Source organism: Oreochromis aureus, linkage group 9, assembly GCF_013358895.1.
Source record: "Oreochromis aureus strain Israel breed Guangdong linkage group 9, ZZ_aureus, whole genome shotgun sequence".
NCBI classification, from domain to species: Eukaryota; Metazoa; Chordata; class Actinopteri; order Cichliformes; family Cichlidae; genus Oreochromis; species Oreochromis aureus.
This window is the reverse complement of record NC_052950.1, coordinates 35,095,113-35,110,861: the sequence shown is the minus strand read 5'-3', so window position 1 is coordinate 35,110,861 and position 15,749 is coordinate 35,095,113. Positions and strand designations below refer to the sequence as shown.

The window sequence follows — 15,749 nt, the reverse complement described above, 5'->3', positions numbered from 1 at the left end:
ACGTGAGTGTTCTCGGTGGTCAGGAACAAATTTAATCGCATGGCAGGATGCTGTAAAAGGACCAAACTTCAGCCAGGAGAACAACTGAGATAATCCATCCACAATACGAGGTTAGTCATTCATATACTGCTGCATGGGCTGGGCTGTAGTTACATCCTGAGGTTTTAAAAACTGAGCTTAAATAAATGATTAGCGGTAATAAAAGCCGAGGGAGGTCAACAGTGACCACTGACTGTTTCAGGAGCTTTTTGAAATTAAGTAGAAGAAAATACAAAACATTAAACATGTTAACAACACAAAAGCCATATTAAACGCAGACTACTTTTGGCCCGGAAGTAGGATTCGTCACGTCATCACTTGACGACCGAATTGTTCATTCATTATGCAAATATACTCTTTATAAGATTGGAGAAACCTGCAGTCAGCTGAGACTGAAGAAGTCTCTTGGATGAGTGATGAAACGTTTGTCCCACTGAAAACGCTACGTCCAGATGAACAGAATCAACTTCTGGGATTTCCTTACCTGGATGATTGAGCATGCATCAAGATATTACCCACAATTACTTAGGTACACGAGAACAAAGGGACAGCAAGTCAGTTTCTTACAGAGGAAGAAATAAATAAATAATTATACTGCAATTAATTTGAAGCAGTGTGTAATTATTCAGAAAAAACGGAAAGATACATCACATCTTTATACATTTTATTTTTCATAGGATTCAGTTAATCTTTAACATACTGCCTGGATGAAAATGAGTAAAATTTATGACTTAAAATAAAAATATTTTTACTGCAATGTAGAAAAAATGTAGGTTTGTCTCTTCATGGAGCAAAACACACTCACATCCTGTAAGAAAACAAAGACCACTGAAAACTTTACACATGGGTAAGAATATATTTAATTTTCTAAATACTGCCTGTTTAAAAATAACACAAATTTATCAATTTACCTTTTTTTACTGTAACATTAAACATTGCAGGAGGGGTTGTGTCTTTGTTGAGCAAAACAGACTCACACAATATTGTAAGACAATAGAGCCCATTTAAAACACATTTCATGTGAGTTACAATAGAAGTGGCACAGCACTGACACTGATAATTACCTCACGATGAACAGCCAAATAAACAGTAACAGGTCTGAGAGTTTGACCCAGAAGGTGAACTGTTCTGACATTTTGCTTTTCTTGTGATCAGATGATGGAGTAATGTTTGCTCTGTATGCTGTTTGTGGACACAGCCAGTGAAGTGTAACTTGCTAAACTTGTATTGGGATAACTAACTCCATAAGCTAAGATTTTGTAATCGCGGCTCGATCGCTTCACAATATTGATGATCTTCTATTAAACTCTTTTTCTTTCCATCCTGTCTTGCAGCTCTATTGTCATCATCCTTTCCTGAGTATTGCCCTCGCTTTGAAAAAGAAAGAAGGGGCTCAGAATTGATGTAATCCTCCCCCCACCTTCAACCCAAGTATGTGTGGTAGTCACTGCTACCACACATACATGTCCTGAACCACGCTCACATACTTCTCTGTCACTTCTGACTTCATCATGCAGTACCACAGTGCCTCTTTTTGCACCCTTTCATGTTTTCACTAGATCTACAAAGACATAGTGAAGCTCTGACTTTCTCAGGAAATTAAAGCTGAATTCTGTGAAGCCTGATCTCAAGCTTTATAAGTTTGACGCAGCATCCAGAAGAACTTTTGTTCAGATCCCCTATTTCTCCCACTGTGTTCAAATGAACCCTGTCAGGGTAATGTCCCATTGCTCTGCCCCTTTTCTCACAGGAGGACACTTTGTGGGTCTTTTGATGCCTCAATAGATTTTTGTTATGGAAGAAAGACTTTCCACACTGACCACATACAAATGATTTAACTCCAGAGTGGATGCGCTGATGTGATTTTAAGCTAGTCATGTGAGTAAAAGCCTTTCCACAGTCACCACATACAAATGATTTAACTCCAGATTGGATGAGCTGATGTGTTTTTAACCTATCAATCGCAGTAAAAGAATTTCCACACTGATAAGAGCTGAAAGGTTTAACTTCACTGTGGACGAGCTGATGTGCTTTTAAGCAGTAACTCTGAATAAAAGACTTTCCGCACTCACCACAGCTGAATGGTTTCACACCGCTGTGGATCAGCTGATGTTTTTTTAAGTGAGCTTTCTGAGTAAAAGACATCCCACACAGATCACAGCTGAATGGTTTCACACCGCTGTGGATTAGCTGATGTTTTTTTAAGTGAGCTTTCTGAGTAAAAGACATCCCACACAGATCACAGCTGAATGGTTTCACACCGCTGTGGATTAGCTGATGTTTTTTTAAGCTGTATCTCTGAGTAAAGGTCTTTCCACATTGATCACAGCTGAATGGTTTCACACCGGTGTGGATCAGCTGATGTGATTTTAACTGAGCTTTCCGAGTAAAAGACATCCCACACAGATCACAGCTGAATGGTTTCACACCGCTGTGGATTAGCTGATGTTTTTTTAAGCTGCATCTCTGAGTAAAGGTCTTTCCACATTGATCACAGCTGAATGGTTTCACACCGGTGTGGATCAGCTGATGTGATTTTAACTGAGCTTTCCGAGTAAAAGACATCCCACACAGATCACAGTTGAAAGCTTTAAATTTCGTGTGGACGACTTGATGTTGATTTAAGTTCCATCTCTGAGTAAAGGTCTTTCCACATTGATCACAGCTGAATGGTTTCACACCGGTGTGGATCAGCTGATGCGATTTTAACTGAGCTTTCCGAGTAAAAGACATCCCACACAGATCACAGCTGAATGGTTTCACACCGGTGTGGATCAGCTGATGTGATTTTAAGTGAGCTTTCTGAGTAAAAGACATCCCACACAGATCACAGTTGAAAGCTTTAAATTTCGTGTGGACGACTTGATGTTGATTTAAGTTCCATCTCTGAGTAAAGGTCTTTCCACATTGATCACAGCTGAATGGTTTCACACCGGTGTGGATCAGCTGATGTGATTTTAACTGAGCTTTCCGAGTAAAAGACATCCCACACAGATCACAGCTGAATGGTTTCACACCGGTGTGGATCAGCTGATGTGATTTTAACTGAGCTTTCCGAGTAAAAGACATCCCACACAGATCACAGCTGAATGGTTTCACACCGCTGTGGATTAGCTGATGTTTTTTTAAGCTGCATCTCTGAGTAAAGGTCTTTCCACATTGATCACAGCTGAATGGTTTCACACCGGTGTGGATCAGCTGATGTGATTTTAACTGAGCTTTCCGAGTAAAAGACATCCCACACAGGTCACAGTTGAAAGCTTTAAATTTCGTGTGGACGACTTGATGTTGATTTAAGTTCCATCTCTGAGTAAAGGTCTTCCCACACTGATCACAGCTCAAGCTTCTGCCCTCCCTGTTGGCGCGCTTGCGTCTTCTGGGCTGCTTCATAGCGGGAAAAGTCTTTTCCACAGGGATCGCAGCTGGCTCATCTTTACTTGCTGGTGCTGGATGTTTTTGGTTGATGTGATCCATGTGCTGAGGTTTCGGCCTGCTTTCACTTCTTTCTCCTGTAATGACAAAGAACCCAAACAGTGACATCAGGTCTATACCTTCAGCTCATCCCCAAGTGCCCCCTCTTACCTCACAAAGATAAACAGTTTCACCATCTGCCAAACATCTCAGGTGCCTGGGGACGCTATGCTGTGGTAAATATTTGAAGTGAGTTCATTTTGGGGATAAAAGTAGTAAAAGTTCAACTTGTGAATAAAATATTGGCTTGTGTGACTTCAAAGGTTTTTAGTTTTAACTTTTTTCAAATTTGAAGAACATCACACGTACAATGTGCAGTTCAGGTTGTATGTGTGAGAGTTGTACAACCAAATCCACACTGACTCAGATTTCCCTCTGATTAACCACGAGGGTGTCACACAGTTATCAAAGTCTGCAGACACTGTCAGCTGCAATCAACACCTTTTATTATAATGCACAGGTGAGTTATAATGCATCTCCACTAGAAGATGGTCCCCTGTTATCTACTTTTTCCCAGGCAAGCGTGGGCGAGAGTCTACAGCATTCTACCCCCCAAGGACACGTAGTCTAATGCCTTCATTTTTCAGGGCCATGTCCACTTAATACTACACTATATGGTTATATGGCATTTAGTTAATATAAAGCATAGCATTGAGGCACTTCAAATAATTTCACCTCAACATCTCCTCCCTGGAGATAAGGAGAAGGAGTCTCACTATCTGCCTAATGTCTCATGGTGCCTGGGAGTGTCAGTCCAACTCACTCACAATACCCATCTGTGTGTGTGGAATAACCTGTGAAATACATATTTGATGTTTTCCTGTATGTAGAATAAAGCCACACAAAATGTACTATAGATATTACTAAAGTGATATTGTCAAAACATATGATCAACACATAAAATGGAAAAGGAAAACAGAGCATTTTTAATGAGGTCATGCTGAGCCTCTTGTCCCGATTTTTTTATGTTGGGCTGAGAACAAACAACCAATACTCAGATCAGGTCCAGTCAACAACAATTATGTATTAAGCACATATGTGGGAGACGTACACGATACCACCCTCAGTGTAGTCCGGTAGATCTTAAAGAGGAAGCACGAGAACTTCTTTATTTAAAGGGTTGTACACGCCCAAGATTCATGAGCAAGTTACATATCATGCATCAGCGACAGTTAGCTGCATCTCCTTTTTACAACACTTAGAATGCAGTTTTTAGACCCTTTCACCCCCAGCTGTCTCCTGTTGTTCGTTATGAGGCCCGTGATCGTGTACGCCACATCCTGAGTACATCCTGTTCTAACCGCCCCTGTGCAGACACGTATGCAGTTACAAGCAAAACACTTCTTTTAATGCCTTTTAGTTTAAATATTCTTTTGCTTCTTGACTGACTGACACTTACTGAAATACTGCTACATATATATTTCCCACAATCTCCACATAGATCACTCCACAGACATCACCTTCATATGAAGGGAAAGAGTTTAACTCAAATAATAAAACACTGACGTACTGAGGCAGACAAACAGAGAGGCTAAACAGAAGGCAGAAATCAAACCAAAATGAGCTAAGAGAGAGAGACCCTGTAGAAAATGATAAAGTTAAGCAACCAATGTAGTTATAACTGACTTACTCTGGATCTCCTCTCAGACTCAGGAGGGGGCGAGCGGGCCGGCTTTGTAGTTGGAGTCGGACCAGCAGAGACAATGTGCTCACTGACCTCCACTCCCCAAGTCAGTCACCACGAGGACAAGTTCTTTGTTTAGAGATGATTTAATCCAAGCTCACCAACAACATCACTCAGCTGTCCTCGTCAGAACTAATAAAATAAAAGCAGTTACATTTAGAGACGTCAGTTTACTAAACATAAAAATATTGCTCTTTTAGCCTCGCTCACATATTCTGTGAAAATTAAATGACTTAAATTATCACGTGGTTTACAAAAACACATTGTTACCAAACTCAGCAAATAAGTGCGCGTCCAGAAATAACTGTTTTATCTCGTTTGACATGGAAACTTAAAATGACAAACACACACTGAACGCACCTTCCTACCAGCTGTAACCTAACAGGAGAACGTACGTTCGTCTTCACAGCTGCAATACATACCTGACAAAAAGCCGTTCATCGATTAGATTTAACACGACGCTTCTCCACAATACTTTGAAACGGGTTCTTCAAAAAGTGCCCATTTTTTAAAACGGCGGAAAGACACAGCAAAGAGCACAGTACGCACACCCCTTCTTCGTCTCCTCCCCCTGCTTCTTCGTCTTCTTCTTCTTTTTTTTTTTTTTTTACAAACCTTTATTTAAACATCAGTATAAAAAGTAGAATTAAACAGCACTATATTAAAGGTATTGCACAAGCTCATGGGAAAAAAAAAACATAAAAAGAGGGATGTCTTCCCAAACATTTGGATCTGTGAATATGAAATATAACCATTAAGATTAACAAGTTAATCACATATCTGTTGTGGTTTTGGTGTTTGTGTAAACCATGCTTGCAAATAAGAGTCCATGCTAGAAAAGCTTGGCGATGAAATGAAGAGATTTATATAGGGATTTTATCAATATTAAAATTATAAGTAAGGAAACCTTCCTTAGAAAACATGTACATAGGTATATATGGTATCCAAATGGATGTGGGATTAGTAATTATATTTTTTAACCAATTTATTTCGAATGTGTTATTTAGAGTGTTAAAATCTAACACATTAAGTCCTCCATTGACACAGGAGTTCATAAGAACTGTTTTTAAATGTAGTGTGTCCTATTTTTCCAAATAAAGTTGAAAAGTAACTTATCAACCTCTTTTATGAGTTTATTATCAAGGTGCAATACCAATGCAGCATAACAAGATGAGAGATGCCTTCTGCTTTAGTTATTAATATTCTGCCTTTTAATGATAAATCTCTTAAGAGCCACTGAGTAAATCTGTGTTTGAGTTTCTCTAGAATAAGATAGAAATTTTGATCAATTCTTCTTTCCTGGTTTTTGGTTATTACAATACCTAAATAACAAACTTCTTGTTTTATTGGAAGGTTACACAAAGCTGTTTTCAAACATTCTTTTATCGCCATAAGTTCACATTTAGGAATATTCAAGTACAATCCAGAAACTTTGGGAAATGGGGAGATTGTTTCAATAGTAATAGAAATTTGATACTCATCTTTTAGGAATAATGTAGTGTCATCAGCTACCTGTTTGTAAATTTTTGCCAATTAGCGATATACCTTTTACATTGCTTGACTTCATTTGGTTAAACAATAGTTGGGTAATTAACACAAACAGGTACAGGGACCTGTTTTGGGACAGCCTCGTCTTTTCCCTCTTTGTATGTTAAATCTGGGTGAAGTACCGTCTGTTAATTTGATACTGCTGTTACTGCTATTGTATAATGTTTTAATCGCTGTAGAAAGTAAGTACCAAAACCATATCTATCGAGAGCTTGAAATATAAATTCATGTATATGTATTATTTTTAATAGCCCAATTGCATCTTTGACTTCTTCGAATGAGACAGGTAGATCACATAATATAGAATCTTCTTGGCTGACAGATTTAACATTCAGCGATTCTAAGAGGTGATCTGAAGCTTCCTGAGAAAATGTACAGCTATAAAGTTCCTTATAGAAATGACTACAGAGTTTAGAGATTAATCTGTAATCCTCTGTTACCACATTTATCATTAATCTGCTAATATTATGCTTGAGGTTTTCTTTTCTAAGCTGAAGAAATAATAGGAATTGCGCTCACCTTCTTCAAGCTATTTAGATCTGGACCTGATAAAGGCTCCTTTTGCTTTGTCTGAGTATGAGCCATCTAATTTATCTTGTAATTTAGCAAGGTTCAATTTATCCTCTTCAGTTAGTGTCAATTTGAGAGATTGTATTTTCTTCCTCTAATCTTTTGGTTTCACATTAAGGCTGCCAACCTTCCTTAAATATTTGCCAATTTCAAATTTTAATAATTCCCAGTTATTTGCAAACTTTAAATTTTCTCGAGCTATAGATCAATAGTTTGAGATCAGTTCTTTAAGATCCTTTCTCACATCATTTTTCTCTAAAAAAGAGCTGTTGAGTTTTCAATATGTAAATTCAACAACAGAAGATTTAGGAGGGGATGTTAAATTTATTTTAATACGACTTTATGATCTGTTGCTTGCGAAGGCCACCTACATCTATACTATCGCTATCAAAACTTTCAAAAACTGTCATGAATCGCTGTGTGGCAGACAGGAATTGGACCCAAAATGCAGGCTCTTAGACACGAGGGATGAACTCAAAACCACAGCTTTATTTGCTGGCCGGGAAAAGCATACAAAAGGAAAAGCAAACTAAACTGAACTGGAAAATGACAAACTAAACACTCAGGGAGACACAGGGAGATCCACACAGCATGACGGACGACGCGACACTGATTCAGAGAAACACAGGGTTTAAATACACTGGGAAGTGTGTGAGACACAGAAGGAGGGCACAGCTGGGAGAAATCAGAACTGACGAGACAAGGAAGCGTAATCTGAACACACTGAGATCAGACACGGACCTTCAAAATAAAACGGGAAACACACATGCAAAGACACAGACTCAGAGACGCGGGCTTAACGCAGAGACCTGACTACACTGGAGGGGATACACAGGCAGGGACGACAGAAAACAAAGGGAGCACAGAATAAACACTGGGAAACCAAAAACACAAACAGTTATCATTCATACTATCAAAAATAAGAGTACAAAATCAAAAACACTGGGTCACCGACCCAGAACCATGACAGAAACTAGCCAAAAGTCTATCCTTGAATGTCTCGAATTAGAATTGTTGCACTAAGTAAACGTTTTGGAATGAGGATATTTGAATTTCCAAATGTCTATGAGTTTAAGGCGTACTATAACAGCTTTCAATGTAGTAGTAATTCTTTTTTTTAACACTTGTAGTTTTCCAATTATCATACATAGCATTCTTATTAGATTACAGAAAACCACAAAACAACAATCCCACAGGTCATAAAGACAGATAATACCACAACAGGAAAAGGGAAACAAAAAAACACAACAAACAAACAAAACAAAAAAAAACACAGCAACAACAGCAAAAAAAAAAAGGGGGGGGGGGGGCCTCTCTATTATTTTTACAGGACTGTTCTAGGACAAACAAAAACACTGAAGATTCCAGTTCCAGACCGGGTAAATTGTTGACGTATGTTAACAGAGGGTCCCATGTTGTGTGGAATTTGCCGAGGGATCCATTGAGAGTACATCTGATTTTTTCCAGTTCGACATTTTGCATAACATCCCTTATCCAGCAGTAGTGTGATGGAGCAGTAGTAGACTTCCATTTAAAAAAAATCAGGTGTCGCTAATAATGACAAAAAGGCAATGACCCTCTGTAAATGGGCAGGGGGAACAGAAGTCATGATAACAGAGAAACAACCAAAAATTGCCACCAAGGGGGAAGGCGAGATGTTATAGGCATAGGCTTTAGAGATGACTTCAAAAAATGATGACCAGAAAGGAGAAATTTTCGGACAGGACCAAAACATATGAAGGGAAGTAGCTGGAGTCTGTTTGCATCTATCACACGATGGGTCTATGTCTATGTTCGGAAATATTTTTGCTAGTTTAACTTTTGAAAAATGTAACCTGTGTAACACTTTGAATTGTATTAGGGAGTGTCATATAGAAGATGAATGGACCCTGGTAAGAGCCATATCCCACTCTTTGTCAGACAACTGGGCACTGTCGTGGAAAATTTAACAATAACCTGCAACACACCCAGCGAGCTTGATTTGAAGTGGGTTTAATAAACACATTGCGATGTGGAGAGAGCATCCCAGTGAAACACCACGACCATCTCCGGATTGTGGCCACCGCTCTTACATCTTATATACAGACACACAGACATAGAACATTCCACAAACTCTTACATGTTGGCCCCTCTCACAGGGGGCTCTACCTTCTCCCTCACAGAGAGAATTATGACCTTGTTTTCTGCTTGGCCGTCACCTAAAGATTTACATCCCCGATAAGCAGAAGGAGTCTCACTATCTGTTTAACGTCTCCCATTACATTGGCCTCACTGTGTTAACATTCCAGATGCATGTAAACTAGTGACAGGAGTGCTCTTACTTAAAGTGATATTACTATAACTAATGTGATATGATTAAATATGTGATTAATATATGAGAAAAGAAATCTGCCACCACAGCACCCAAATCATTCTCCCACTGTTCTCAAATGTATGAAATAGACAGGTTATAACTGTCTATGATATGTGAGTAAATAAACGATATTCTGCTTTTTTTTTCCTCTCATTGACCCTTAGTATAGAATCCAAACAAGAAGGAGGGGGAGAGTAGGAAAATTAGAAACCTTTTTACGTATAAAATCTCTGATTTGCAAGTATCGCAAAAAATGGTTATTAGTCAGACCAAATTTTCAAGATAGTTGTTCAAAGCTTGCAAATGCATCATTAATAAACAAATCCTCAATACTGTGAATGCCCCTGTCGTGCCATATTTTGAAGCCATTGTCCATTAAACATGGTTGAAAAAGATGGTTATGTATTATTGGAGAGTGAATAGAAATACTCTGACTACCCAGATTTTTTAAAACTGATTTACAATGCGTAGCGATTGAGTAACAATTATGTTATCTTTAACATTATTAAGTAGAGGTGGTAGGGGTGTGCAGAGTAAAGCTGGGAGTGAAAGTGGCTGTCACAATCCTGGGTCTTTTTACCCAGCGTTTTAAGTTTGAGTTTATTTTGTTCATTAGGTTATCTAAGTTCATTTGTTTATTAGATTCCCCTTGTGTATCCAACCCCTGTTAAGTCTCCCTTGTCCTTCATGTGTTTCATGTCTGTGTTTCTTATGTTGTCATGTTTGTGTTTCATTATATTTCCCATTTTATTTTGAAAGAGGTCCTGTGTTCCTGCATTTTGTTTTACTCTTCCCCTGTGGCGTCATGTTCATGTTGTGTCTACTGTCCCTTTCTGTCCCATGTTTCAGGTCCCTATGTTCTGTCTCCCCAGTCTGTTAAGTTTACATGTCTTGTGTTCAGTCAGTGTGTTTCCTGTTTTACTTTCACAGTCTATGTCCTATGTTAATGTTTCTAGTTTTGCTTCCCTTGTCTCGTCCTGCCTAATTACTCCCAGCTGTGCTCACCTCCTGTGGCTCATTCAACCTCGTTATCCCTCAGTGTATTTAAGCCCCATGTTTCTCTTTGTCAGTGTTGCGTCTTCCATCATAGCTGTGTGAGTCTCCCTGTGTTTCCATGTATGATTGAGTATTAGTTTTCCCAGTTTAATTTTATTCTTTGTTTCCCTTCCACGCCAGCAATAAAGCTGTGTTTTTTGAGTTTACTTTTTGTCTCTGCAAGTTTGCATTTGGGTCCTACTCTTGGCTGCACACAGGATCAGCTCCGTCACCACCGTTGGACTCGTGGCCGACCCCCTGAATCATTGACCTATGGACTGTTGTGCCCTCGACCTCCGGGTCAGCCCCCTGAACTAATAAACTGTGGGCTGTTGTGCCGCTGGCCTCCAGGGGTCCGTTCTTCGTACCTCGCTTACTACATCCAAGATCAAATGACACATCCAAGATCAAATCATCGCGCCAACTTTGAGCTCGCTAATCTGGTTCTCCGAACACACCTGTTGTTGACGATTAGTATAGCTGGATGAAGTAATGTGAGATCACTGGGTGGCTTAAAAGGGGCTACGCATCGATAGTAGAAACATTGATCGGCAACCCTTTGATTGGTCGGCGAAAATGTCGAAGGAGCTCAGTCAGTATTTTTCGGCAGCAGAGCAAGAACTCTTGATTGAGGGATTTCAGGAGTTTCAGAGTTTAATTAAACGCAGGGAACACTGCAAAGGCTGCAAAAGCAAGGAGAGAGGGCTGGCAGAAAGTTGCTGACAAATTAAACTCGTAAGTAATTTATTATATTATATTACATTATATCCTCTTTCACATTAGAGCCACAACAGGACCCACTAGAACATGGGAACAAGTAAAAGTGAAATATAAGAATATTCTACAGAATGGTAATATTTATCACTTATATTGCTTTTAGTCTATGACAAGAGACCCTGAAATAATCTGTTTGTTTGTTTATAACAGCAACCAAGAAAAGGGCAGAGCAAATAAAGACAGGTGGTGGTCCTGCACCCCCTCGTCACACCCCGGCAGAGGAGCTGGCCCTAGGGTTGAATGCCACTAGACCCATTGTTGAGGGCATCCCTGAGGGCAGCTCTTCCTTAGACGAGCAGCCAGGGTGCAGTAGCAGCAGCACCTTCATAACTGGTAAATGAGCTCATAATTCTATTAGTACAATGTAAAATATTTCACTTTTACCTGTTCCCATGCAAGGGGTGACTGAAGCATGCACAGTAAGTTGGGATATATATATTTATATATATTTATATATATATATATATATATATAATCTTTTTTTAAATTATTTATCGCTTTTATAGCTGTGGTCTCTCATCTTGATTACACGAAGTGTTTTACTATTACTACTCTAAAATATGAATTACATCTGAAATAATCAAATGCATGAAATAGAATGATTAATAGTACATTTCCCTTTTTTTAGGAAATGACCTGTATGTATCTGTATGAAATCAATAAAAGAATCAAATACTGCATTATCTTTAGTTACATTGATACTATTTATTTATGGAAAACAGTGGAGAAATATCGCTGTTGCTTTTCAGATAAATGAAGCGGACATACCTGAGTGGCCGCGATCTAATCCTGTTTACATAAAGTAAGCCTGCTCCCGAGCAGGTTTACGCTTACGGATCTGTTGCTATGACAGCAAGTCCCGGATGAGCTTCGGAGAACCGAACGATCCAAGATCATGCGAAATCGTCAACAATCAAATCCGGCTAACTTACTTAGCGAGGTACGAAGAACGGACCCCAGGTCGGCCCCCGGATCTATGTTTTTGGATTTGTGATCAACCTCGACATGCCTGTTCTGCTTTAGACAGAAGCGCCGTTGTTTTTATTCTGGAGACTTTGATTTGGACCGTTCCCTGAGCTCTAGTGCCTTCCATTGACTATGTGTTAGACTATTCATGAGCTCCAGTGGAACATTTTTGTTTTGGACTCTTTTGTTGTTTATGATTTAATATTAGTTTTCCCAGTTTAGTTTTATTCTTTGTTTCCCTTTCACATCAGCAATAAAGCTGTGTTTTTTGAGTTTACTTTTTGTCTCTGCAAGTTTGCGTTTGGGTCCTACTCTTGCCTGCACACAGCCGTATTGTGACAGTGGCCTGCTTGTGACCCTTTCAATCCATACCCACACAGGGATCTGATCATTCCAGTGCTTTAGCCATAGAGAGATGGTATTGAGATTCTCCGCCCAATAATATGTGCGCAGGTTTGGCAGTGAGAGCCCACCTATATTTTTAGGTCTTTCCATAAATTCTTTTCTTATACGAGGCGGTTTATTATTCCATATAAATGAAGACACCATTCGGTTAAATGACATGAAAAAAGACTGTGATATGTAAACAGGTAGCGCTTGAAATAAATATAGGAATTTTGGCACAATATTCATCTTTACAGAATTGGCCTTTGTGAATGAGAGATAATGGTAAAATAGACCATCTTTTAACATCTTGTTTGCACTGTTCCAATAGAGGAGTGAGGTTACTTTTTGTTACGGGTTCAAAATATTGGGGATGGATACAAGAGGAAAACCAGAATAACAACACTGGTCCGGCCGGGTCAAGTCAAACGATGATTTTAATGCACACGTGTGGGAGATGAATACTGCACGCAGACAGCATAAGATCTCTCACCGAAAACCACACAACAATAGTTTTTATGAACATCAGGGTATTGGAACGCCTCCTCATGCGTAAAGTAGGTACAATACAATCAATGTTGACAACTTTTAACACATTAAAAGAACATCTTCTTCTTCCCGAGGCCAGATCCTTCCCAGTAATCTTCTAACTCTGCTTATCCCCTGGAACAAACAGTCTCTCCTGCAAGCATAATCAAACAGCTACAAGGCTTTGGAGATTGTTATTTAAATATTTGAACTCTCCCCTACACATGAGTTTAACTACTGCTTGTGTGTGTGCGTGTGTGCCTCGACCTCAGCATTCACTCTGTCTATAAGGACAGAGGCCAACTCTGCATGTGTGCAATAACCTAACTGAAACCATACATGTAATATGTTGAATAAATGTTCGAATCAAATGCCACTACTCAAAGCTTAATAAAAAGAATAGAAATGAATAAAGGATCATGATGAATAACATGATATATGTGTTTTGTAAGCATGTGCGGCCTTCTACGCTCTACGTCACTTCACTCAATAGATCAGCCAGACATCCCGCTGACTGTAGCTTTTAACCCTTACTGACGTGAGCACAACTCCATAATAAGCACCAAGCGGCCATATGTATAAAGATGATCATGGTTACACCTGTAATGAAAGATTATATGATTATACCAACACCTGTAAATAGAAGATTAACATGAGGTTATAACAATCACTGTAATACAAACGTTAATGTAATGTCAATAGCTTCAATAAATGCTTTAATGCAATGCTTATTATATGATTCTGATGCAATGATAAAATGACAGTAAAATATCCCTTCTCACTTTTAAACAGACTGTAATGGGATTTGGTGACTTCTACACCCAGATATGTAAAGGACTCAGTAAACAACTTAAATAGCAGATTGGGGTATTCTCCTGCATTATTACTAATGAGGAAGTATTCACTTTTAGCTAAATTTGTCATGGTCTGTGTCGGCAGACCATGGGGAGGTGGGGAAATAGGACCCAAACGCCGGACTCTTCAGTGCAAACAGTGTTTATTTACAAGGTGGTGAATCAAGCAACAATAAATCCCCTAGAGTCCCACACTCTCATGTCGTGTCTTCTTTCCAAAAGTCCCAGTGTAGTGCTCTCTGCTCCAGTGTCTCTGCACTCCCCGTGCTCACTGCTCTGTCTCGTCCCACATTCCTCCTGAGGGAAAACAATAGAGGCAGCTGTTAACACACCTTATCCCAGCAGGCATACACTCACAGACTTTCCGACTATGCGAGAAGACTGACGTGAAGTCAAACGCAATAATCCAGCGTCGGTGGAAGCTCCATCGCTCTTCTAAATAGCTCCCCCGACGAGCCCAGATGAGGAGCAGGTGTGTGGCAAGGACTTCGGATGTGGCCAGTCCTCAAGCCAGGCCACGCCCCTAGGGCTGAAGGTGCCTGTAACTTGGCCACAGAAAAAAGGCAACACACACATACCTGCCTACATACAGATGCGAACAGAGGCAGTGCAGACAACACACCAAATGATAATAATAATAATAATTATAATAATAATAATAACGATCATAGTCCCCACTGCTCATGGACCCCGAGTCCCCAGAGCCGGTTCCGTGACAAAATTTAGTTTGTATCCATATATGCTTCCAAAGTCCTGTAAGACTCTGAGGATTTCAGGGGTAGATGTGATTGGATTTGTTACATATAACAACAAATTGTCCACATACAGTGAGACAGTGTGAGTTATGCCACCACACAATTATTGCTTCTAAGAGCTATTGCAAGTGGCTCTATAGCTAAAATAAAAAGTAATGGATGTACTGGATCCCCCTGCTTGGTCCCTCTGTGAAGAGGAAAAGGTTCTGATGAGATACCGTTGGTGTAGACTGAAGCAGTGTAAATGAGCATGATAAAATGAATAAAGTTAGGACCAAAACCAAACCTCCAAAGTGTGTGAAAAAGACAATCCCACTCAATATTATGACGACGAGTTTTCTCAAGTCGGAGTGTAATGGCTTTTGAGAACACTTTGCCATCACAGTTTGTTAAGCTGATTGGTCTGTAGGATGAACAATCTCGGGGGTCCTTATTATTCTTCAATAAGAGTGAAATAGATGCCTGCTGAAGCATAGGCGGAAGAATGTTATTCTTTTTTGCTTCCGTGTAAACCAAAAGAAGAAGAGGGGCAAGTTTGTCTATAAATTTCTTATAAAAATCAGTTGGAAACCCATCTTGACCAGGGGCTTTTCCACTCTGAAGAGACATTATTGTATTCTTAATTTCTTCCAGTGTCAGACTTTGTTCCAATTGTTCTTTCGAGTCAGAGTCAATTTTAGGAATATTCAGATTAGAAAAAAAGTGTCAAACTTATTTTGAGCTAGTGCTGATTCTGAGGAATATAATTTAGCATAAAACTCTCTAAAATAGTTGTTAATAGCTTG

General features: G+C 39.4%; 1 protein-coding gene across 2 annotated transcripts; it reads right to left on the bottom strand.

The window, feature by feature from the left end:
* Positions 1-689: 689 nt before the first annotated feature.
* Positions 690-5,769, bottom strand: LOC120441965 (gastrula zinc finger protein XlCGF26.1-like). Of its 2 annotated transcripts, XM_039617611.1 has the most exons (4): positions 5,617-5,769; positions 5,141-5,326; positions 2,376-3,548; positions 690-2,207 (listed from the first exon to the last, which is right to left on the bottom strand). In XM_039617611.1, exons 3-4 carry the CDS (start codon positions 3,511-3,513, stop codon positions 1,639-1,641), a joined length of 1,707 nt encoding a protein of 568 aa, XP_039473545.1. In that variant the 5' UTR covers positions 3,514-3,548; positions 5,141-5,326; positions 5,617-5,769; the 3' UTR covers positions 690-1,638. The 2 variants fall into 2 exon arrangements, with proteins under 2 accessions (XP_039473545.1, XP_039473544.1); XM_039617610.1 differs by having other exon boundaries at positions 690-3,548.
* Positions 5,770-15,749: the final 9,980 nt, after the last annotated feature.